The sequence below is a fragment of the Ascaphus truei genome, chromosome 1, assembly GCF_040206685.1.
Source record: "Ascaphus truei isolate aAscTru1 chromosome 1, aAscTru1.hap1, whole genome shotgun sequence".
NCBI lineage: Eukaryota > Metazoa > Chordata > Amphibia > Anura > Ascaphidae > Ascaphus > Ascaphus truei.
Genome location: NC_134483.1, coordinates 522,451,116 through 522,475,585, shown reverse-complemented (window position 1 = coordinate 522,475,585; position 24,470 = coordinate 522,451,116). Strand labels below are relative to the sequence as shown.

Below are 24,470 nucleotides of genomic sequence, written 5' to 3'. Positions count from 1 at the left end.
TGTGTTAGGGCGGAGAGGGGGGGGGGATGTGTATTGATGTTTGTTAAATCTTTTTTTAATATACATTTGATTAATAGTGTACATGAGCAGGGGGTCTCCGGAGCTGAACAGCATTGGTTTCAGGTCCGAGGACCCCCTACTTCAGGAAATACAGGCCCCGTTATGGGGTGCCGGAATCCCCTGCACGTTCAAGCTTCCGCGTCACGTGACCGGGACATTGAAATTCTACAGGGGATACCGGCACTCCATAACGGGGCCTGTATCTCCTGAAGTAGGTTAAAGTAGGTTAAATGTGCCACCTACAAGCAATCTGCCCTTCATGAACTAGGCTACATTCAAGTTGTTTCAGACCAAACCCAACATAGTAAGAAGTAGCATCACATTTAATTACCATGTGAACATAAGGTAATAGACAGCTATTTGTTATTGTCTGAAGATATAAAGAAGTTTGACTTTCCCCATCCATGTGTCTCAATATTGTTCTCTTTTTAGCTGCGAATCAGTGAAGTGTCAGATCTTGTAATTATTCAGACTACTTCTTCACACTAATATTCTACACTTGTTAGTCTGCACCATTAAATCTCGCCCCCCACTTTCATCTTCCAATACTTTTCCTTGTTTGCACACACTTATCACAACGGCGTCTCCTGACCGTTCCATGCTCTAATTTTCTCTGCAATCTCTTAACACACTCTGACACTGCCTAATGCGGCATGCTTTTTGCAGCACTGAGAGGCACTCATTTGCTGTTTGTGCACTGCACATGCCAACTGGAAACACCACAGGTTCGTGTTAATTTATAACTTTAACCACCTCTACGCTTTGGACCACCTCTGTTCTCCCCTATTTCCCTCTGCTCACTCACTCTCAGTTTTGCCTCTACCCCCATGCTCTTTACCTAAACCTTTCTTCCTAATGTTCCCTTATCCTGGCTCTATCCACATATCAATCCATCAATCCTTTCATGTCCCACACCCTACCCTAAAGTCTCCTTCTCATCACACACTGCCAATCACGCCAACCTCATTCCCATCACACCTCTTTCTTCCCTTTTCCTGTGTCCTATGGAATGCATACTGTAATACATCTGTAACAAACTTACTGTAATACATGATTTAATAATTTTCAACTCTCAACCTTCTATCTATTACAGGAACCTGGCACCCACCCCCCAGACACCACCTCTCCTGCTGCATTTTTCTATGGTGGTGTCTCCCTGAGCCACACCCCCAGACCAGCGAATAGACAGGGGGAGAAGTGGACATACTACTTTGCCCATGCTGCATGTTTCATGTCATACCCTCTTTTCCCTCCCTCTCTTTCTCATCCTTCCAAGTTCACGCTGTCCATCTCTTTCCCCCCTCCCTCCCTTTCCCCTCCATGTTGCTGTCATCTATCGTCTCCCCTGGACCTCTAATCTCAATTTCTTGACAACTTGCCATCTGCCTTCCTCACTTCCCCTCTTCTAACACACCTACTGTCATCCTGGGAGACTTTAATATACCTATTGACTATCCCAATGCCACTTCAGTCACACTTCTTATCTCTTTGACCTCCTATGGTCTTTACCAGTGGACCACCTCTCTTACTTGCTGCAATGGACACTCCCTTGATCTGATTTTCTCCCTCTCTCTGATCCCCACCTCCTAAACTTTAGCTTCACTCTGCCGTCTGCACCCTCCACAACTTCCACACACATACAGAAACCTACACACTCTAGACCAGGGGCGCGCAAACTTCCTGCGCTGTGCCCCTCCTGTCTGCTCTCCTCCTGGGTCGCGCCCCCACTCACCTCTAATGTGGTGTCAAATGATGCTGTGGAGTCATGTGATGTCACACCACATGACCTGCAGCGGCATTTGACGTCACATCTCCATGGCAACGGGCGTCATTTTACTCCGCATTGCGCATTGCCATGGAGATGAAGGGTGACTGAAGGGTTTGTAAGTTTACAGAGGCCTCGCGCTCTCAACGGCGCCTCTGGAACTGCCGTGTCTCCCCAGTTTGCACACCCTTGCTCCTCCCCTGCTCGCCCTCCCCCTTCTTACCGGCTCTGTGGCATGGCGGTGTCGTGACGTCGGATTGCCATGGCAACACGTTGCCATTTGACGATGCATTATCATGGTGACGCGTCTGAGACCAGGTAAGAGAACTTAGAGGCCTTGCGCCTCCCCTGGCATTTAATGCCACGCCCCCCATCCCTCCAGAAAATCTCGTGCCCCCCAGTTTGCGCACCCCTGCTCTAGACCACCTCCAATTTTCAACATCTTTACAACCTCTCCTCTTTCCCATCTGCAATCTTTCCTGCTCAGACCTGGTAACCTCTCTATACAACAGTACACTTTCATCAGCTTAGACAAGACCACTTCTACCACTACCTATCGCCCCCATTAACTTAATTAACAATCATGGCACACAAGTTCTACCCGCTACCTCCAAAAGTGCTCACACACTGCTGGATGTTACTGGAGTAAATCACAGCTGCACCACTGCTTTTTAACTTGTTTATTAATGACCTTCAAGTTGGCATAGAGAGCTAAGTCTCCATATTTGCTGATGACACCAAATGGACTAAAGTAGTAAAATCAGAACAGGATTTAATTTTTCTTCATATGGATCTAGATTTAGAGTGGAATCTTGGGAAGTTAAATGGCAGATGAGGTTTATAGATAACTGTAAGGTTATGCATTTGGGAATAAAAAATATATGGGTTACTTATAAATAAAATGAAGTAGAATTAGATTAATCCTTGATGGAGAAGGATTTAGGAGTGCTTGTATACTGGAGGCTTAGCAATAGAGCCCAATGTCGAGCAGTAGCTGCAAAGGCAAATAAGATCTTATCTTGCATTAAATGGAGGATGGATGGATGGAAAGGAAGTAAGACGAATTATGCCACCTAAGCATTGGTAACCACACCTTGAATATGGAGAAAATTTAGCATAGGTTGAACTTGATGGGCGTAAGTCTTTTTTTCAACCTCATCTACTGTGTAACTGTGTACAGTTTTGGGCACCACTCCATAAAGATTATGGAATTAGAGAAGTGCAGAGAAGAGCCTCCAACTTAATAAAGGGGATGGAAAATATGACTTGAGGACAGGTTAGCTAAATTAGATTTGTTTACTTTAGAAAAGAGGCGTCTAAGAGGGGACATAATAACTATATACAATTCTATATTTGGGGTCAATATAAGGAGCTTTCAAAAGAACTATTAGTCCCATGGGCAGTACAAATGACACGGGGACATCCCTTAAGGGTGGAGGAAATGAGATTTCACCAGAAACAAATGAAAGGGTTTTTTACAGTTAAAATGTGGAATTCATTACCATTGGAGACCGTAATTGGGGATACAATAGATATCTTCAAAAAAAGGTTGGACATCTTTTTTAGAAAGGAAAGGTATACAGGGATATACTAACAAATAAGTATACATGGGAAGGATGATGCCAAAGGAGAAATCTGATTGCCAATATTGAAGTCGGGAAATAATTTATATTTTTCCCCTATGATAAATAATTGGATAATGTTTCACTGGGTTTTTTGAAGTGAAACTTCTTTAGTGGCACCTATTCTCATGGGGCAAAACTGGAGCGAAGGAGACGAAAATGAAACGGAAGTGACGTGACTCCCCCTCCCCCCCCACGCCTGCTGTGACAAGCGGCGGCGGTGGCGATAGCCGCCGGCGCCGCTCCTAACGGCCGCCGTTACCCCTAGACGTGCGCAGAACTTCCGGTACTGTGGGTGTACCAAGATGGCGGAAGCCCCGCAAGTCCTCCGGCTGTGAGAGGAGGAGCCGCTGCTCAGCCTCTCTCCTCCCTCTTGCTTCCCCTTCCCCGAGTCCCGCTGACTGAGTGCCGCCGGTGCTGGAGGAGGAGAGGAACCCCGGGATCATGACGGCCGCTGCGCTGTCAGCATGTGCCACGCATGCGCGCACAGACGTTATCGTGCGCTCCTGGCTCCTGCTCGGGAAGCGGGGGGGTTTGAGCGCGCCGCTTCCCACGCATACGGCGGGCCCGGTGCGGCCGCGTCTCAACCTTCCCCCACCCCTCTCCCCCCAATTACCCCCTCTATTCCTCCCCCCACTCCCCCCCACCGGCATCATGGTGTTCTTCCCCGGGGGGGGGGCCATCACACTCACACGTGCCTCCTCGCCGTATGTGCCATCCTTCCTGCCCTGATCCCCGGCACTGCGGGGCAACACAACCTGTGCCCATCCCTCCTCCTACCACACTGCTCTGCCGCCGTGCTCGCAGGTGCAGGGGGTGATCGGAGGTGCAGGGGGTGAGGGGAGGTGCAGGTGAGGAGGTGAAGGGGGGTGATGTGAGGAGGTGAAGGGGGGTGATGTGAGGAGGTGAAGGGGGGTGATGTGAGGAGGTGAAGGGGGGTGATGTGAGATGCAGGGGGGGTGATGTGAGGTACAGAGGGGGTGATGTGAGGTGGGGGGGGTGATGTGAGGTGGAGGGGGGTGATGTGAGGTGGAGGGGGGTGATGTGAGGTGCAGGGAGGTGATGTGAGGTGCAGGGGGGTGATGTAAGGTGCAGGGAGGTGATGTGAGGTGCAGGGGGGTGATGTGAGGTGCAGGGAGATGATGTAAGGTGCAGGGAGATGCAGGGAGGTGATGTGAGGTGCAGGGGGGTGATGTGAGGTGCAGGGGGTTGATGTGAGGTGCAGGGGGTTGATGCGAGGTGCAGGGGGGTGATGCGAGGTGCAGGGGGGTGATGCGAGGTGCAGGGGGGTGATGCGAGGTGCAGGGGGGTGATGCGAGGTGCAGGGGGGTGATGCGAGGTGCAGGGGGGGATGCGAGGTGCAGGGGGGTGATGCGAGGTGCAGGAGGGTGATGCGAGGTGCAGGAGAGTGATGCGAGGTGCAGGGGGGTGATGCGAGGTGCAGGGGCATATGCGAGGTGCAGGATGGGTGCGCATACATAACACACGCACACACACAGTCACACGCACACACACACAGTCACACACACACACACAGTCACACGCACACACACACACAGTCACACGCACACACACAGTCACGCGCACACACACACAGTCACGCGCACACACACACAGTCACGCGCACACGCACACAGTCACACACGCACACACACACAGTCACACGCACACACACACAGTCACACGCACACACACACAGTCACACGCACACACACAGTCACACGCATGAGGAATTCACGCTTAGTGCAAATAGCAAATACAGGGGATGTGTGCCGAGCACGCACATTCTAAGTCCAAATTTATTTGCGTTTTGTCAAAGAAATTGTATTTTGATTTTTAATTAAAACATCACAAACACAATTTCGGTGACAAAAGTCAAAGAAGTTTCACTTACTATGCGCATGCACAGCACACACAGCTTTTTTTTGTTTGCCTTTCTCTTATCCTGTATTTGTAGTTACAATATTTTGATTAAGTTTCTGTCGTCTAAATTTAGCATAGGTTGAAGTTCATGGACATGTCTTTTTTCAACCTCATCTACCAAGTAATGGTGTGTAACTGTACTATATTAAAAATACTGCTGCTAGAATACTCTACCTCACTCCCCGCTCGACTTCTGCTGCTCCACTATGCAAATCCCTACACCGGCTTTCCATATCCTCTAGAATAAAATGAAAAACCCTAGTTCTGATTTACAAAGCTCCCAACGACGCTGACCACCTTTCATCTCAGCCCTCATCCCCACATATATCCCTAAACGCCCCCTATGTTCTGCCCATAATTTCCGCCTCTCCTCCTGCCTTAGGCTGCGTCCATAGTGTGCATGAGCCCGCGCGCAGCGCGAACAAAATGCAGCAGCTCTATAGAGCCGGACATAGTGAGCACGAACGCACGTTACGAAGAGCGACCGCGTGGCAGAATTTTGAGCCAGCACAAAAATTAGATTTTTGTCGCGCGACGGCCGGGTCACGTGAGCGGTTCAGCCAATGAGGGCAAACCAGCCTCATGATGTCACGGCCACGCCTCCGCCATGCGTCCCTGTCATGAGCAAACTCAGTTCACAGATCGCTCGGGCAACAGGCACGCACGACACCATGCGTTCCATTGCGCGCACCCACAAAATACTGGGTCTTATTACCTCCTCTCACTCACGCTTACAAGACTTCTCCTGTGCTGCCCCCCTCTCTCTGGAAATCCCTACCATGCACCATCAGACTCTCATCTTTCAGACATCCAAGAACTCTGAAAATGTACCTTTTTAAAGATGCTTGTTTGTCATACATCCCCCACCCCTCCCCACAACTCAATTGGTACCAGTTATGCAGCTTGTACCAATAGCAAAACAAAGTAAAAAAAAAATGAACAAAACCAATTGTTATATAGCTATATACTGTTTAAACATACAGATGTAGCAAGCTTTATTACGCCAACTCGTGTCTAGGGCAAGGCGACCACCTTGGGCTCTGTGCCTCCAAGGTCCCGCGTTCCCTCTGCTCCCTCCTGTCAGCGCCGGGATACAACTTTCACCTGACTGTAGTTGGGAGCTGGAGGAGGGAGCGCGCCACCCCCCCCCCACCCCTGCTCTGACGCTGTCAGAGGACGGCTGGTTGTCAAGGTAAATCCCCTTATTTAATTTTACAGGGTGGGCCCTGCTTCCAGCATGCCGCCTTGGTCCCCGCAAAGCCTAAGGTCGGCCCTGGCCCTCGCCCCTTTTTAATGCATGGTTAATTACATTAAAATGTCTGCTCCCATTGGAGCGTTGTGTGTCCCACTGAAACCCGTCAGCAGAAGCATTAAAGGCGGCTACATCTGTATATATGTTACACATACAATATGAAATAGCTATATAATGAATATAAAATAAAGAGGTCATTAACCCCTTCAGTATCATAAGGATACCTAAGCGGTCTCATGGAATGCCTAGGCAGCTTCATTAATACGATGGGGTAAATGATTATTAAGAAACTCTACAAAGAGGTTTTCATTGTGTTCAGGATCTGGGACCTCCTGTAACTAATCTGCTCAACAAAAAGAAAAAAAAAAGTTACACAATATTCCAATTAGTACAAAATTACAATTTATTTCTTCGCCTCTTCATAATCGGCAAAACAAAATATATGACACTAAAAAAGTAGCCCAGGGCCTAATCCAAGGTCAGATACCCTTCTGTAATCCATCGCCACCCTGACCCTGCCAAACTATTCTCAGCATTGATTGCAGCCTTTGAGTCCTCCGCCGATAGCTGAAGTTCTATGGGACTGCACAGTTCCTGTCACTGTTGCATGCCACATGTTAATGGTTTACATGGTAAATAATCCAATCAGAGTGCTTGCCTTACTACCTGTTTCCCACCTTTAGTAATAACTGCATGTTTGGGGATGTTTTTCAGTAACACGTGTTTCCCGCCCCCACATGGAACCGATAAACGTAACTTGGGAGAAACATCCCCAAAGTTCATTGCGATTGGTTGCTCTGCCATGTCATCCATTAACACGTCTTATGCGAAGACGACAAGCTTTATATAAGTGCCGCTCCCTTTCGTACCCCCTCAGTCGTCTGCATAGAGGGGCCGTGTGAGGATGGGCATCCTATGTGGAAAAAAAAAAAAAGTATTTAAATATGAAAATAGAGAAGAAATAGTTTTACTTCTGTGATCTTCAAGTAACTGAGGACTGGAGGGCTTCAATCAACACTAAAGATGGTTCATCGTGAGGTTGGATGGCGATAGATTACAATAGACCATTAGGCCTTGAATTGGGCCTGTTGAGGCCTCAGGCTAGATTCTGAAGTCACGGTTTAGACTTTTTCTTTTCTTTGTGGGAGGGATTAAAAGGCGAAGATATAGAGTTTGATTCTTTTTTTTTTTATCAATTGGAATAATATTTTTTATCAATATGGAATAAGAAGTTAACTCATGGAAAATAACGTTCGTTCCTGTTTTAGGTAATGTGATGTTACTTGCCCTGGTTTAAGGGAGCTAAGTTAAGCGGGACGATCTAAGTGAGAGCAGCCATAATATTTAAGCTAATTTTTTAAGAAATACACGGTTAAAAAAAAAATCTGTGAACAGAACAAAAACGGACACTTTGCTGTACATTATTGTAAATAAATCATAACAATAATAAAGAGTAATTTTAATTAAACTTTTAATCCTGCCATCTTAAAGAACATTACTCTTTGGCCAAATTTCACTAAACTCAGATAGATAAAAAAAGAATTGCTGTTAAATATCCCTAACGTTGATTTTATTTATCAACCTATTCATTAAAGCCATATTGCATGTGGTAAAGCAGTATTAACATACATTGTACTGCAGGGATATTTTGGTGTTAGTTAAATACGTATGACACACACACCTGGAAAAAATATGAATATAATACATGAACATTTAACAACGTTGTCGTATATTAAACGCATAGTACAAGGGTTAATAGCATTGCTAACTTATTGTAACATTAACTTTATTGCATATTGCACTTTCTTTTATCCCCACCCATGAATAAATAATAAGTAATTCTTGATACTTCATAAATGTTAATGTATAACCTTTAATTTTTCAGCGGTAGTAATATTAACTCAGCTTTAACTGCGTTTAGTGAATCTAGGCCTTTATTTTACATGGGAAAAGTTATTGGTATGGACAAATCATGAAATGAACTTGCTTAATCTTACTTTTTTGCTACAGTATATGATTAATAAAAAAAAAAATATATATATATATATATATATCCACTCACCGGCGACGTGACATTCTCTTTGAATAATGATAAGGAGTCACAACAGAGCAGTATCTATCCAAGCTGATAAAGCACAGGGTGACAATAGAAGCAGTGCAGAACATAACATCGAATGAGATCCAAACTTTGCAGAACTCCTTTCCAAACAGCCACATGCCTGTCACTTCATAAATGATGCTGCAAAATAAAACAAATCAAAGCCTTAGTGCATTACATAGATCACAATGTATTTATCTTGCTTGACCATCATAATATTGGAGGGGTTGGTACAACCTTTTATTTAGGATGTCAAGGGCTGTTGCAAACAGAAGCATTGCTTTATCACAAAAAAGTGGGGCAAAAGTGTTGGCAGGCTGAAGCCTGTGATTGTATATGCAGAAGCAACGTTACACTCTGGTGCCTATCACTTCCTCTCTCTTGGACTTATCCATAGTATTAGTCTTCAAATCATGGCCCTTATAACCTCGATTCTTGCCCATTCCGTTTGCTAACAACCAAATAAATACACTTGATTGGCATAAATGCAGACTCTTTGGTTGGAATAAATACAGGTTCTTTGGTTGGAATAAATACAGACTCTTTGGTTGGAATAAATACAGACTCTTTGGTGGGTACAAAGGGCCACAGCCTTTTATTAAACATAACCCAACACTCCTGGACTTAGTCAGTAAGTAGCCTCACCCATTAATCCTGATTATGCTCACCACTGCTACATGACCCTGTGAGCACTCCTGGGGTCCCTCTTAGGAGTACACCCCTAGGCCCGCCGCACCTTGCCCGGACCCCCAGAGTTCATTCTTTGGACCTCTCCCATTTCTCAACATTAACCAGCTGGGTAAAACTGACCATTCCGCACTCCTCCAGCTGTGACCAATGGAATAACACCACCAACACCTTTAGCATACCCTCCATTTTCTCATCTCCTTTATTTTTCATAAAATGTAACATTTAAAAATATAATCAGAACAATAAACATAAAACATAACCCATAATCCTGAAACACCTACAGGGATGGGTGGGCAGGGAGGCTTTCAGAGGATGAGAGAGGTTACAGTATGTCATGGGGTGACAGCCCCTTAAATAGCCTAGCCCCCCACCCAGCGCATAACTGTGGGGCTCTCAGGCCAAGGGCCATGCTCCCTTTCCCCTTATTTGGTCTGGGGTTCCTATACTGGCCCAATTCAAATCTCAGTGACAGGCAAGGCTAGACCCCTGCATTAAGGTTACTGTAACGCGTAGTTCACCACAAACCACAAACGAGGCCCGCGGGGCTGAGGTAGGGACTGGTATAAAACGCCAACCACGAGGGCACGTCTAGAGTATAGGATTGTCTTGCAGGCCGGATCAGGGTAATAGAAGAGAGCATAAATGAGATACTTGCCGGGTCTAGGAGTATGGAGTAGCGGATTGTTGGGGTACGTAGCCGGAGTCAGGATTGGAGAGCGTAGAGTAGTCGTGGAGCCAAAGCCAGGGTCAGTGCAGGAGAGAGCAGAGTCAACGTGGTCCAATGCCAGGGTCAGTGCAGGAGTGTATCACAAGGTAAGTTCCAAGCAGGGTCAGGCAGCAAGGTTCAGGCAGACAGGCACAAGGAGTGAGTTCAGCGTCACACAACCTGGAGTTATGCTCGGCAATGACTGAGAGCTCTGAGAGCATATTTATGGGACCTCCCACTAATGGGAGGCAACCAGGAAGTAGGATTGTGGGTCAGGATAGGCTGCTGGATCATGCAGGTGCGTCCCATTACACAGCCAATAGCTACCGCATTAGAGTGTGCACGCGCGTAACCCGCACAAACCGTAGGACCAACACGGGGATGGAGACCAGAGGCGGGACCCGCGGACACAGAGGTGGAGCGAGGAGCACAACCGCGCCGCATAGCACCGACGTCAGGACGGTGGCGGAACCGAGAAACAGAGACCGCAGACCGACGGGAAGACCGCACATGCGCCGCACGTCAAGACCGGAGGAATGAGAACGTGCACCGTGCCCAGAGACAGAAGGGGCCGACGGGGGCCGCGCAGAACCCGCGCACCGCACGTAAGTACCACCGCCAGGTTGCCACTCTTGGGGATAAAATGGCCGAGTGAGGGTTAAAGGGGCAGAAGCACCAGAACGGCGAATACTCACAGTATCACACTCAACAGTACCCAAGAGTAGAAGAAAAATGTACTGGAAGTTTTGTTGAGCAATTCTTTGCTCAAAAGACTTCGTAGGCAACAAAGATATTGACAAAGAGCAGAGCTGAAATAATACAGACAATAAGCTTAAGCTTTTCGAAATAAAACACTTGTGTTTTATGGTCACTGTTTCCGTCTGTTTAGTTTTTCCTTAAGAGCTGAACTGAGACTTAATAAAACCCATGCATTTTGAAACTGAACCTCACACTGAGATTCAAAGTGACATATTACTCATTCTTGGGTATTTTCTGCGAAACCTGTGTTGTTTGTTTGCTCTTTGGTATAAAATAGTGTAATAAAAGAATTATTGTTAGAAGTAATAACACCACTTTGGAACTTGTACATAGTAGAAGAGAGGCTTGTTATCACACAAGTCTATATACTGAATATTGTAGGAAGACAGTAAGAGTTTTGACTTTGCCTGCAATCAAACCCTGGAATCCATGATGTCCATTGTCTCCATGCATCAATAGTATTCGGTAGGTGGCTGCCCAGTCCTTGGTGTTCAAAGGCCTTTATATTGTGTGTTGTTTCCCATACACAAGATGTTGTTTTGAGCTCAGTATAGAAACTGTACTATTAGATGAATCAATGATCTATGATTGAAGCACATGATGACAATATACTGTAATCATTGGTAAAACAGACATTTAGACAATTTTGATATTCTAATTGATTTGGTGTCCTCTGTTTTGTAAATTGCAAAGAATATCCCATGCCTATACTATACTTTCTTTTGATTTGCTCTCTCAATGTTTCCTTGAAGCAACTTATTAGTTATGAGGCAAAACGTTATGCATTCTCCAAGAGCATACCATTACAGACCACATTCTTACACCTTGTTTTCTTTGGCAAATTATCAAACATATGGCCTTGATGACTAATTTACACCATCAATGTATCACCTGTAGGATAAATACACAAAAACGTAGACTGCATTACCAGTGTATCACAGCTGACAGAGACCACTTGAAACGTGAATATAAATTTAGATTTTAGTATTTGGGTATTACAAAATAGACTCCTACACATATCTTTGTCTGAAGACTAATATGTGTGTGCAGCTGGAATCCTGATATAATCTGACATACATTTAAAATTGGTGGTATTTGCACCAGTTTTGCAGCTGGGAGACCAGTCATTTTAACTCAGATGTCCATGTCTCAGTACAGACACAGAACTTGCAGTTTTAAGGACTCATATCAAATAAAGTGAACACAAGTTAATTTGTTACAGACAAGCATGTAACAGCAGCAGTTCCATCTGCTTCTGCCCCAGAGCTCGTTCACGGTAGTCCTGGTTCAGGAGTGGCAGACAAGATGTTACTCCTTTTTTCTCTCTCATTCTTCTTTTACTTAGGATTTTTAAAATCTAATTTACTGTTCTGTGCATTGTATCAATTTTCTGTATTATGAATGTTGATGGAATCCCCCACCCCTCTTCCCTTCCCTTCGGTTTGTCACGAATAGCCCTGACGTATTTTCCTAAGTTTCCCTCTCTCCCAGTTCCTTTGTCTGTCCACAGGGTGTGCTACAGTTTCTGCCTGCTCTGGTTTTCCTGTTTTGTCTCCTCTTGGGTGCTCCTGTCTCTGCCTGCTTTTATAGTTTCCTGTTTCCTGCACCTCCTTGCCTTTGTTTTGTGTCCTGACTCCTTATGCCCATGCTCATGCTTCTGCTTCTGTTCTGTGTGGAGTCCTGATTACTTATTAAAGTTCCTTGCCTTTGTACTGGCTTGCCCCCTGTCTGTTTCCTACTTGTGAGTCCCTGGTCTCAGTTGCTGCTCCCCTGCCCTATTCCTGCCTTCCTGCTGCCGACCCCTGCCTGGACCCCAACGATCCGTGCCTACCGCTGAACCATGCCCGTGCTCCCAGATGATCCTTGCCTGCTGCCTGCCACTGACCTATGACTGTGATCCAGTCGATCCTTGCCTGCTGCTTGCTACTGACCCAGCCCGTGACCCAGACCATTCTTGCCTCCTATGCTGTTCTCGTCACACAGGTTCTACCCGCTCCTGGAGTCTCCCTTGTGACAGAAAACAAAGGCCTCTTCCGGACCTCACTGGAACAGATCCATCACCTGCCTGCTTCAGCAAACCCCTCCTGCTTGCGTTGGGTTGAAGATAAGTACTTTTGTTAGTGTTTTGAAGACCCATTTGGGATCCTGAAGTTTTTTTTTGCGTCAAGTGTTCTGTAGGATTATTGTGCACTTTGTCTGTCTGTGAGAAGAGTTCCCTTTTTTCTTTTTTTGTGGGAATTTCAGTAGAAGAGGCTTTTTCAGTTTCCAAAAGTAAAACCCTCCACTGTAAACCCTGTAAAGATAGGGAAGACATATTGCGTCTAATTTTTTTCTTCTAAGGCTGAAACTGTTGCTGCAGAGACAAGTGCACTTTTCTTTGAGGTTTTTGCAGTGCCTGGTTTAGCCCCTGCTGATCCTCGTACTCCCTTTCCCAAAGATCAGCTCGTATTTCTCTGCAGTACCTAGTGTCACTACTTCAGACTCTCAGACTTGTATTTCTAAAAACAGACTTGTGTTACCTTGATTTCTCTGCTTACCCTGGTTGGACCACTGCTTTTTCACAGGGTTCCCATTAAAAAAAAAAAGAGTACTCCCATTGTTTTGTTGCTACTGTATATGCCATGATTTCTCTGTAATCTGTGATCTTCCTATGCTTGGTTCTAAGGTTTCAGATGTAACTGCAAGTTCCTCTGTCTTTAGTTTCTCCCAATTTGTGATATTTCTATGCCTGATTCTAAAAGTTTCAGATGTAACTGCAAGCTTCTCTTTCTATGGTTTCCCATGCAATTCATGATGTTTCTGTGACTGATGCTAAGGTCTCAAATCAAAAGGTCAGCTCTGCTATCTTTTGTCCCTAATATTTCTGTTGTTATTCCAATGCTTCTGCTTTTAAAGACACATTTCCTCTTTACTGGTTTTCTTGGGATGTTTGGGTTCCCCATGTCTGAAGCTATGACTCCCACTTTGAAAACCGTCTTGAGCTATAAATGTGAACACAGTACCACTGATTCCTCAGAATTTCTCAAAGAGAAAGAAAAAGAAGGGAGTTTCTCTGATTACAATGGAAACTGCAGAACGAATTAAGGATGACCATTTAACACCAGGAAAGATTGCGTCCTTCCCTTCACCCGTCGTTCCCTTCTCCCGTCCTTCCCTTCACCCGTCCTTCCCTTCACCCGTCCTTCCCTTCACCCGTCCTTCCCTTCACCCGTCCTTCCCTTCACGCGTCCTTCCCTTCACCCGTCCTTCCCTTCACTCGTCCTTCTCTTCACTCGTCCTTCCCTTCACCCGTCCTTCTCTTCACTCGTCCTTCCCTTCACCCGTCTTTCCCTTCTCCTGTCCTTTCCTTCTCCCGTTCTTCTCTTCTCCCTTCCTTCCTTTCCTCCGTCCTTTCCTTCCATTCCCCCAGTCCTTCCCTTCCCCCCGTCCTTCCCTTCCCCCCCGATTAAAGGGTGTGCTTCCAACAAGTCTTTGAGTGCATTCAGAATTAAAAATAAATATGTGGCATGTGTCTAGGCAAATAAAAAGCACCTTACAAATATGTACTGTATATTTCTAGCAGCACATAGAAGAAGCATTCAATTCCCAGATAAGAGAAATGTAACTTTTGAATGTTAATGAAAAATAGCAGAGATCAGATTGGTCTTTAAAGGAAGAAATACATGCATATTAAAGAAAATTCTTTAAAGCTGTCTGAAATAATAGCCACCATGTGGCAAAATTGACAAAGTAAGAAATGAAGACTGCAAACATAGGATTAACCAGTTAAGTGGTATTTTACTGCAATTGTTTTATTCAATCCTCTGTTCAGAGACCAAAAAAACCCAGCCACACCATTTCTAGGGTGTGAGGGTGATAAGCCCACCCTTCATCAGGGGAGAAACAGACTCACTACTTCTGGCTCATTTTATACAACATATCAACCCCTCCCCTTTACTTGAACCCGGCACAGACATGTTCATGTTCTAAGGGAGTCACCTCCCTTGACTTCATTTGCCTGCGAGTCTAGTTAATCTTTTCTGCATCCCCACAATTTCCTGAAACCTTGCTGAAAGGATGTCGTTGGAGGATATAGGACCTTCGACAGATAACCGTGCGGAGACATTTGGGTGTCCACAATTGGACAGACAATTGATTCTGGATGAGCTGGGCAGGAATGCCAGCCTGTTACAAGTTACTGGAGAACCGAATGTGAGAAAAAAACCCTGGGCTTTCTGTCAGAGAGAAGTCTGAACCTAAATAGTTCCACACTTTGAGTGCATTAAAGTCCAGAGGAAAATGAAGGGGATGAGGATTGGATTAATGCCCAATTTATGTAAAGATAACTATGAATATAATTTGAAATGGCAAGACATCTTCTTCATTTTGCTCTGCGTTGGACCCAGAGGTTGTAACAAGGTGAAGAAGCACCGGGGAAATAAGAAGAGGGGAAAATAACCTAATTCTCAACATTTCCTCCAAAGAACTATCAGTAACAGAACAGCAGATCATTAATAAGGGGTTAGGTTTTGTAGCCACCTATACTGGAAAGGGTTTTTTTTTTTATTTAAAATTTATTTTTTCAACTTTATTAGAACGTTGAAGTTGAACATTTATTTTATTTTTACATTAATGCATTGAATAGACTGATTGAGGAAAAAAGCTGTTTAGAAAGAGAAATTAGGTTATTTCTTTTTTGATAAAAAACATCTGAGAACATGATACTCGGTCATTGTAGAAAATGACGGGATTTTTTTTTTTTTTTTAACACTCCAATATAACAAGAGGGGAACAGGAGTCTTTGAATCCCCTTAAAATGGATCATAACATTGTGATTAAGAATGTATAGTTATTCATTTATAAAATGTTTTACCAGGAAGAAATACATTGAGTTACCTCTCGTTTTCAATTATGTCCTCGGGAAAGAGTTATATATATATATAAGGGATGAGCTACTGTTATTATGGACAGAGTCAAGTATGTTAACGATGCAGTGCGACAGTTATCTTGGCCCATCCATTATAGCCATTTACAGAGTGATCCAATTTGGCTATTTCAAAAAGAAATTGACTTGTATCTTCATGATGCTAGGCATGGAGGTCTGACCGTTTATTGTATCTCTTCCCGGATTTGAATCCCTCCCCCCATTCCCCCCCTCGGGATGTCAATTGTGTTGGGTATGGGCTCTCTTGGCAAAATACTTCACTTTTTTTAATTTCATATAGCACTTTTTTCCCGAATGGGACTCAAAGCGCTTCACAAATTACAGTATAGCACACAGGTCATGGGAATTTTTACAGACTCTGTCCCTGCCCAGATGAGCTCACAATCTATGTTTTATGTAAAAGGTATATGCGTTTTTGGACCATAGGAGACTGCCGTTTATGTGGCAGAGGTTCAATGGGTCATATAAGCAGTGTCCCCTGCACACGACCTGTCCATCTGCCAATGGTATATGAGCATCCACCCACTGGGGAGAATGTCATTGCCCACTATTTCTCATGTAAGAATTTTTCTTTATTATATCTCAATGTATTGTCTATTTCCTCATGTTGCTTGTAAAATGTTTGTATGTTTTTGATCATAGAAAAGACTGCTGTGTATGTGGCAGAGATTGAACGGGCCACGTATACAGTGTCCCCCTGCACTCACTGTATATACATTTCCATACACAGAAAAAAGCGTCACAATCAATGAGTATAAGTTAGTAATTTGATTGTGCCTCATTGCCTCTGTAATGACAATGGGGTGCTACCTCTGCACTCAAAGACAATTGGTAACCAATTAGAAAATAAAATTACGAGGTCATAGATCTTCAATAAGAAGTACATTTGTGGTGCACACCTAAAGCTATTAAAACTTAACATTTACTACATTACTAAAATAAATCTCAATGAATAAACAAGTAAATCAGTGACAAAGTGAAAACAAACGAAGTACAACTCCTGTGTGAAAAGAGTGTGGAGGGTTTCTTAATTTCTCTATATAGGATAGCACATTTCCTGTCTGTGACACAGTGTTTACCCACCGTATGTAGGATATCCACTTACAGTACCTCTGTAACTTCAGCTGCCTATTGTATCACACTGTAGCTAATATCATAATATTCGTCCATTTGTAACTTCTGTCACTATTTACAACATTGTTATAATTCTATGTAGTGTTCAAAGGGTTTAACTGTTAGTGTGTTTCAAAAAAGTATCAACACATCAATATATACCATCACTATTATAGACAGTGTATATACTTGACAGTTCTACATCTCTGTCCCTCAGCAAAAGGAACCACTTATGTTTCTCTCAACAAACATTATATGTCCCAGCCATACTCTCCTGTGGTTTTAATATATTACATTGGTTTGTTTTCACATCGTCGCAGATTTATTTGTTTATTCATTGGGATTTATTTTAGTGATGTCTACAGTATATCTCTATTTCCCACTATAATTACAATATAAAAACAGAAGAAACCCTTGTATTAAAAGGAGTCGCTGTGCATTGCATTTGCTTCTTTTTTTTTGGGGGGGGGGGGGGTAGCCACATATTTATTCAGTGAAACTTCCCTAGTTTACAAGTGTGTAGATAATGTATATGTCTTTAATATTAAATATCTATGTGCCCGCTACGATTAAAATATAGTATGAAAGTGTCAAAATAATGTATATGTCTCTAATGTATACAGTATATCAACAGTATGAAAAGTATAAAAAAAATTACACTTCCATTGACATCTTGTTCTGGCTATTGATTTGACGTTTGAATTCTGTAAAATAATAGAGAAATAAGTAACTGCACCCTATTATTAAACAATAAATAATGAAATGCTTAAAGCAGGGGTGCACAAATTGGGGGGCGCAAAATTTTCGGGGGACCCCGAACCAAGCCCCATGCTCTTCCCCCCAACATTTAAACTGATTGCCAGGGGAGAGCATGGGGCCTCTGTAACTGCCTCTTACCTTCTCTCGGATTCTCCTCCTGCATCTTCTGATAGCGACGACACAGTATCAAAAGGCGATGCGTTGCCATGACAACATGATGTAGCGACATCACATGATTCCGCAAAATCACAGATATGAGGAGATGCTGGAGAGCAGGTAAGAGGGCAGGGTGTGTGTGGGGGTAGGAGGTGCGACTTAAAAATGTGCCCAACTCCTGGTGTATGGAACGCGCATGCAGGTCTTTCAATGTAGGCACATGGGTGGTCTGTGGAATGCATATGCACTTTATTTCAGAATTAAAGTTGTGTTGTACAGTACTGTATGTAAACTTGTGTAAATGTATGTTTACCTTGATTGGACACCTTGAAAATAGGGTGGCAGTGACCCACTTTGGATTCTCGAGCCGATCATGTAGTTGGGATGTACTGTAGTTTCATCTCATTTTTGGAGTTGGTTGGTCCGCACTGGTAATGGTATTGGGGCTGGTCCTTAGGTTGGAGCAGATACTCGGGCAGATGCAGATTGGAGGGACCGGTTCGGGGAGGTCTATTTTTCAATCTCTTGGTACCGAACAATGTCTTTCTCCTTTGAAAGTTGCCATGATCGAACATACCCATCCACCATGCGTGCCATGCCCACCCCCCATGCTGGGACGCCGAGGTGTTCTAGTAAAGCAATCATTCAAGCTTAAGTTGTGTCTAATAGAATTCTTCAAGCCCTTTTGGTTTTTCTTTGTAGTATTCGTACTTCATAACAATATACTTATACAGTAGATCTCAGCTAGAGTTGCTCTCTTATCTGTCCCGACTTGAATGGTGCAATATATCATATAGGCATAACTGCAAGTCGGTCTTGTGTGGCAAGGTGTAGCAAGTGCAATGTCCCATGCCATGCACAGCACAAAAGTTATGAGAAAAATTCCGTAGATGCACAGTGTTTTTTGAATAATGTGTGAAACTGCAACAGAAGGTGTACAGTACTGTACAAGATTCAGTTTTCATAGGCAAAGATATTCAGTGCGCCACCTGCTGGACATGCACTGAACTGCAACAACACAAATAATAATCCCGTCTGAGCACAAACAAAGTCCGTGCAGGCTCAGCACGATGAGGGACACACTTTTGTATGTATATGTGCATGTGTTCATATATGTTTGTATGTGTGTATACATATGTATGTGTAAACAAAACAAGAAGAACAGGCGCATTGTATGATCACAAAATGACAGAATTTTTATCACTCAAACAATAAGCTCAATTGACATTTAGTTCTGCCATTATTTATTCTGATCATGGCCATCATCAGTCGTTCAATATTTCATCTTGTCTTTGCTATTTGTAACCATTGTGGGTACTGCTGTTCTAATTATCAACTTTATTTTCATTTTTTCAATGTATTTTTTCAATTAACTTTTGATTCATTAATTTTTTGTATTGTCCATTAATGGTTCAATTAGGTATTATATTAAATAATCATATTGATATATGTTGGTAGTGAATTCAAGGAACTGTTTGTTCCTTGAATTATCTTTCTCCACATGTAATGTTCTTTTGCCCCTAGGGCTTAGTAAATCATCCATCCCATATCTATTATAAGGGTTAGATATACATATTTGTTATTCTTCCATTCAATCTAATATCATTTGTGTCTATTTGGTCCAGTTGCATGTTATCCTCTCATGTTATTGATCTGTCTATCCTCATCTATGGAAAATTAATTTTGAATTAATCCATTTGAGCCATTCATTGGAATGGAATGAATTTCCATATCAATTTGTCGTTCTCCAATAGGGTAAGGGGTTAATGGTTTGATACATTGAATACTATTAAGCTCTTAAACAATGAAGTAAAATTATTATGTGCAATTAGTTGACAGCCTATAATGGGTGTGTAGTGACTAGTGAGGTCAACCCCTGATGAAGTCATCTCTGACGAAACGCGTAAGGTGTGAGTCAATTGCAGTGCAGATTTTACTGAGTAAACGCTGAGACGCTCTAGAATGGACATTTAAAGATCTGATCACAGTAGCAGCAAAGGATCTGTGCCACAGGTCCTAACAAGTACCGAGTAGGAGCCGGAGTGAACAGTGACGGAGTGCCTGTAGGCAGGGGAGCCGAAATTCAAGGTGACTCGGCGTGCAGGTTTCACATCCGGTTGCGGAGAGTGACACATCCGATCACAGCAGAAGCCTCGTGGATCTGATTGCAGTGCTGGTTGTTTGAGATATTTCTCATAAATGCTCAAGTTCTAGCTGCGTTTGTGAGTGTGCATTTTATCTTGTGTCCAGTCCTATAAAATTGTTGAAACTTTAATACACTAGGGGGCCTATGCAGAGAGCAGCGAATTTTAAAATTGGCGAATTTATTAAAAAGTAGCTTTTTTGGAGAGTTTTATTCTCCATATGCAGAAATGTGCGAATTCTGCTATGTTTAACATGAATGCGTGTGGCGAGTTTAAATTGGCGAGATGCGCGCTTCAGAAATGTGTAAAAAAAAATTTGCGCCTTTTTTTTCCCTTTGCAATGGCCGCGAGCGGCAGCTTCTTGCCAATTTTTTCTGGCGAGGCAAAAAGGAGACAATCGCGCCATTTTATTGGCACGAACAGCCGCTAGATGCCGTTCGCGCCTCTCTGCATTAGGATATTTTTAAAACTGGCGAGATGGAGGTTCTCGCCAGCCGCGAGGCGAGTTTTAGAAATAGAAAAGAAAAATTGGCGCGTTTTTCGTAACTCGCCATTTTCGGCTGTTTTCTGCGCGATTTTCTCCAAAAAATGGCGAATTTCGAAATAGCGCTGCTCTCTGCATAGGCCCCTAGGAGTGCGCCTGTTTCTTCTTCTTCTGTCTACAGATATCTACAGTTTGGGGGATTGGTGATCCCTGTATCCAGGCTGCAAAGGCTCCGGAGGACTGTGTATTGGGACTGGTTTTTATTACTATATTTTATATTTTTTAACATTTTTTCCATTTACACATTTTTTGCTATTTTTTATTTGGCAATTGTGGATTTGTTTTATACTGGTATATTAGTTTGCATATTAAAAGTATTGTAGTTAGCACTTGCTCCACTGTTAGACACTTTAGTCTATTATACTTGTTATTTGTCACTATAACATCTAGCATTAGTGGTCCGTTATAATCACAGTTAAATTATAATTTACTAGCATAGGATTTTAGTAGGTGCTACTTGATTTCTTTCTTTTTGCTGATATATATATATATATATATATATATATATATATATATATATATATATATATGATAAAAAAATCACTGGCACTCCACAATAGTGAATAGGTGCATGTCCCATATAAATAATAAAAGTATACATTACCGCATAGCAGCAAAAAGGAGACAGTACTCAGGTGAATGAAAAAAAATGTATTAAATACAGCACATAACGCCAACGTTTCGATCCCTCTAGGGGACCTTCCTAAGGGGCGTGCTTTTTTTTAATTTATTTTTTAATGGAAGAAGCTGAACGACAAGAATATATAAGATGTAATAAATTATACTGTATAATAATGCATTTTGAACTAATCATTTTGAACTACGCTGATCCATGTATACATACAGTTGATGTTGAACAATAATAATCACAAAAAAATTACAAAAAATTACAAAAACAACCCAAGTTCATGTCCACATTCAAGCCTTTAGGGGCCATAGAATCCAATAGCCCGTGACGCACTGACATCAAAGTCACGGCGCCGACGTCACGGCGCCATGACGTTGATGCTGCTCTGCTGTGATTGGATGTTTTCAGCTGACAGCGGAAAAGGGAGACCAAAAAGCGCACCAGCACAAACGGAGCAGGAAGAAACCAGAACAAAAAAATGATTAAAAGGGCACTTTAATGTGGCAAAAGACCCATCCAATGCATTTCGAACGTCGCAGCGTTCTTTTTCAAGGATAAAACACAATGTGATAACATCCATTATATACCCTCTTACCTGTGGGCCATTTCGCGCCATGGATGTTATCACATTGTGTTTTATCCTTGAAAAAGAACGCTGCGACGTTCGAAATGCATTGGATGGGTCTTTTGCCACATTAAAGTGCCCTTTTAATCATTTTTTTGTTCTGGTTTCTTCCTGCTCCGTTTGTGCTGGTGCGCTTTTTGGTCTCCCTTTTCCCTGTATTGCATTGAGTAGCTGCACAGCCTGCCTGCCTGCCCTACCAGGATGTGAGTATTTGCATATTTTTCAGGGGAACCTGCCAATGAGACATATGGTGAGTGGATTGCACCACACACCACCTGTCTTCAGGAGGATAGTACCCATTATATGACACAATAGGTACTATATCAATTGTTAGTACCCTGGTACAGTGGTCTGGCTTATTATCATTTTGAGATATACCTGCATTTGAGCGCTTCAGCTATTTTCCATATTCAGCTGACAGCGCACTGAAAAACAGCTTCGCCTGTCGGCTGAAAAATCCAACGCTTCAGCACGCCTGCGGACGCTCGCGTGAGCCCCCTCTCAAGGCATCCTCATTGAGGATGCAGGTGCTCAGCGCGGAGCGTCCGCACGGCTGAGCGCTGCCTGTCCTTCCATGAACGCAGCCTTCGTAAATATGGGTGGAAAGGTGGCATGTCGTTGAGATGACACAACTTGTTTTTTGAGATTTTTCAATCATTTGTCCAGTCAGCAAACTTATTAAACTTTTTATCTTATTTTCTAATATCTGATGCTACTCTCTTAGAAATTAAAGTTAACGGCACCTCCGATGTGGTGCCTTTTCCCCCAAACCCCTTCCCCTCCACCCCATTCCCTTCGATCCCTCCTCCTGCTTTCTCAACCCCTCCCTACTCTCAATGCCTTTCCCTCCTGCCCCGCACTCCACCCTCTCTCCCCATGTTGCTCTAACACTAACAAGAGGGAACATGTAAAGAAACCGAAAAAACGATCACTGCCTCGATAAGCAAATACATATGATGCAAACTTGTATTGCAAAATGTATTTGCTAGCTTACCAGTACTCTGTCACTGTGCATATATCTTGCTCTGCAGATCTTGAGGCACAATATGGTAAAGGCATTTTGTTGGGTAACTGCACTGTTTTCCTTTTATGTTTATTTCTATGTACACATGTATTATTCATTTTGCAACAGACAGACATCCAACAGGGGATTCTTTGCTGTAAGTATTTCCATTTACTTTGCTATCTCTGCACTTGACACGTGCAGCTCATTTATAAAAGATGGAAAGAGCAAATCCTACAGCAGAATACAAACATGACAAACAACGCAATATTGCCTAACTGCACTCGTGCTGATAATCCAGGCACTAGAAGATGCAGTCAAATGTAATAACATATATTGAAGCTACTCTCAGTCATACAATGCCAACTCTACAGTGTGCAAAGTCTTTACACAGTGGTTGTTCAGTTTACAGCATTGCAAACACATAACAAACTTGGTATAATACATATCGATTTCAAGATAGATGTATTGGTGGATTATAATCATACAGTATCCTAATAATAATAATACTTGGGGTAAGCGCCTAGTGTTTTTGTTCTTTAGTATCCTAATAATACTTATATGCTGTTATTATTTACAGTAAATTAGAAAATCGGTGTTTCTTTACCTCACAGTTAATTTTCAGCTATCTGAATTTACAAATTGATATTGGTATTTGTTTCCTAGATAAAAAGATATGTAAGAATTTATCTAGACTATTTGGCTTTGGATCTCGATTTTAACCTGCTAGGGACTGGTTAGGGGGTTAAGGACCCCAGAGGGTTAACTGTGTGGGGGTTACACAGAGTTACTTCCCTCCCCATCATGTGATATAGGTTGACTTGCAGAAATAATAGCCACTCCCCAGCACGTCTTGGGACAGGTGATGTCGCCATAGGCAGATGGGAGGATATATATAGCGCCCCCCAAGTGTTCTAAAATCCAGTTCCTCGGGAGTAGCAGTTGAAGAGGGCCTCACTGTAAGTAATGTATATAGGTTGCAGTGTATAGTTGTGTGGTAAGGATGTCCTCTCACCTTTATTGTTTTCAGTTGGGTCATGTGCTCTTTACAGATAGAGCTCATAGTAATGAACAGAGATTGCTCTCTGACCAGAAGAGGAGCAGGCGAGTGCTCAGCAGGAAGTTCTCAGAATAGAACTCTGGAGCATAGTTGGATTGGACCCACAGGAATGTCCCCAGTTCAGTGCTGATTCAATAGGTATGGACGAGGAAGACGATGCACATACTGTAGTGACAGGATACTGATCCCTGAAGATAGTGTACTTCCACTAACATGTCCTCGTAAACTCCCGATCTGTTTAGTATAAAAGAAGACCACCCATCCAAGGTCCACCAGAAATATGGGCATTGAGGAAGCTACAGTACACAAGAGATTTGCCAATCTAACATTACTAAAAGACACAAGTACAGTATAAGTACCTCCTCAACGTATGAGTGAGAACTATTAAGGGGTTATATCCTATAGAAGCTTAAGTACCCCTCTAATTTAGGAGTGAGAGCTACTAAGGGAAGAAGCACAGAGTAACCATATTGTTTAATACCAGCTATTGTCTTTCTGAAGCCTGCCTTGTATGTGGAGCATTACCAACGGATGTGAATAAAACTCTTTGTTTGTACTATAAAAGTTCCTGACCCTTCTTCTCAATACGTACATATCTACACCCAGCCTTCATGGATCCAGCACCCTGAAAAGGTATGA

The 24,470-nt window shown here is 43.1% G+C and overlaps 1 protein-coding gene across 1 annotated transcript in view; it reads right to left on the bottom strand.

The window, feature by feature from the left end:
* LOC142466676 (histamine H2 receptor-like) overlaps positions 1–24,470 on the bottom strand; it is a 113,588-nt gene that overhangs the window by 4,507 nt on the left and 84,611 nt on the right. Inside the window, exon 3 of the mRNA XM_075571960.1 lies at positions 8,685–8,861. Coding sequence (XP_075428075.1) covers positions 8,685–8,861 — 177 coding nt within the window. The remainder of the gene's footprint in view (positions 1–8,684; positions 8,862–24,470) is intronic.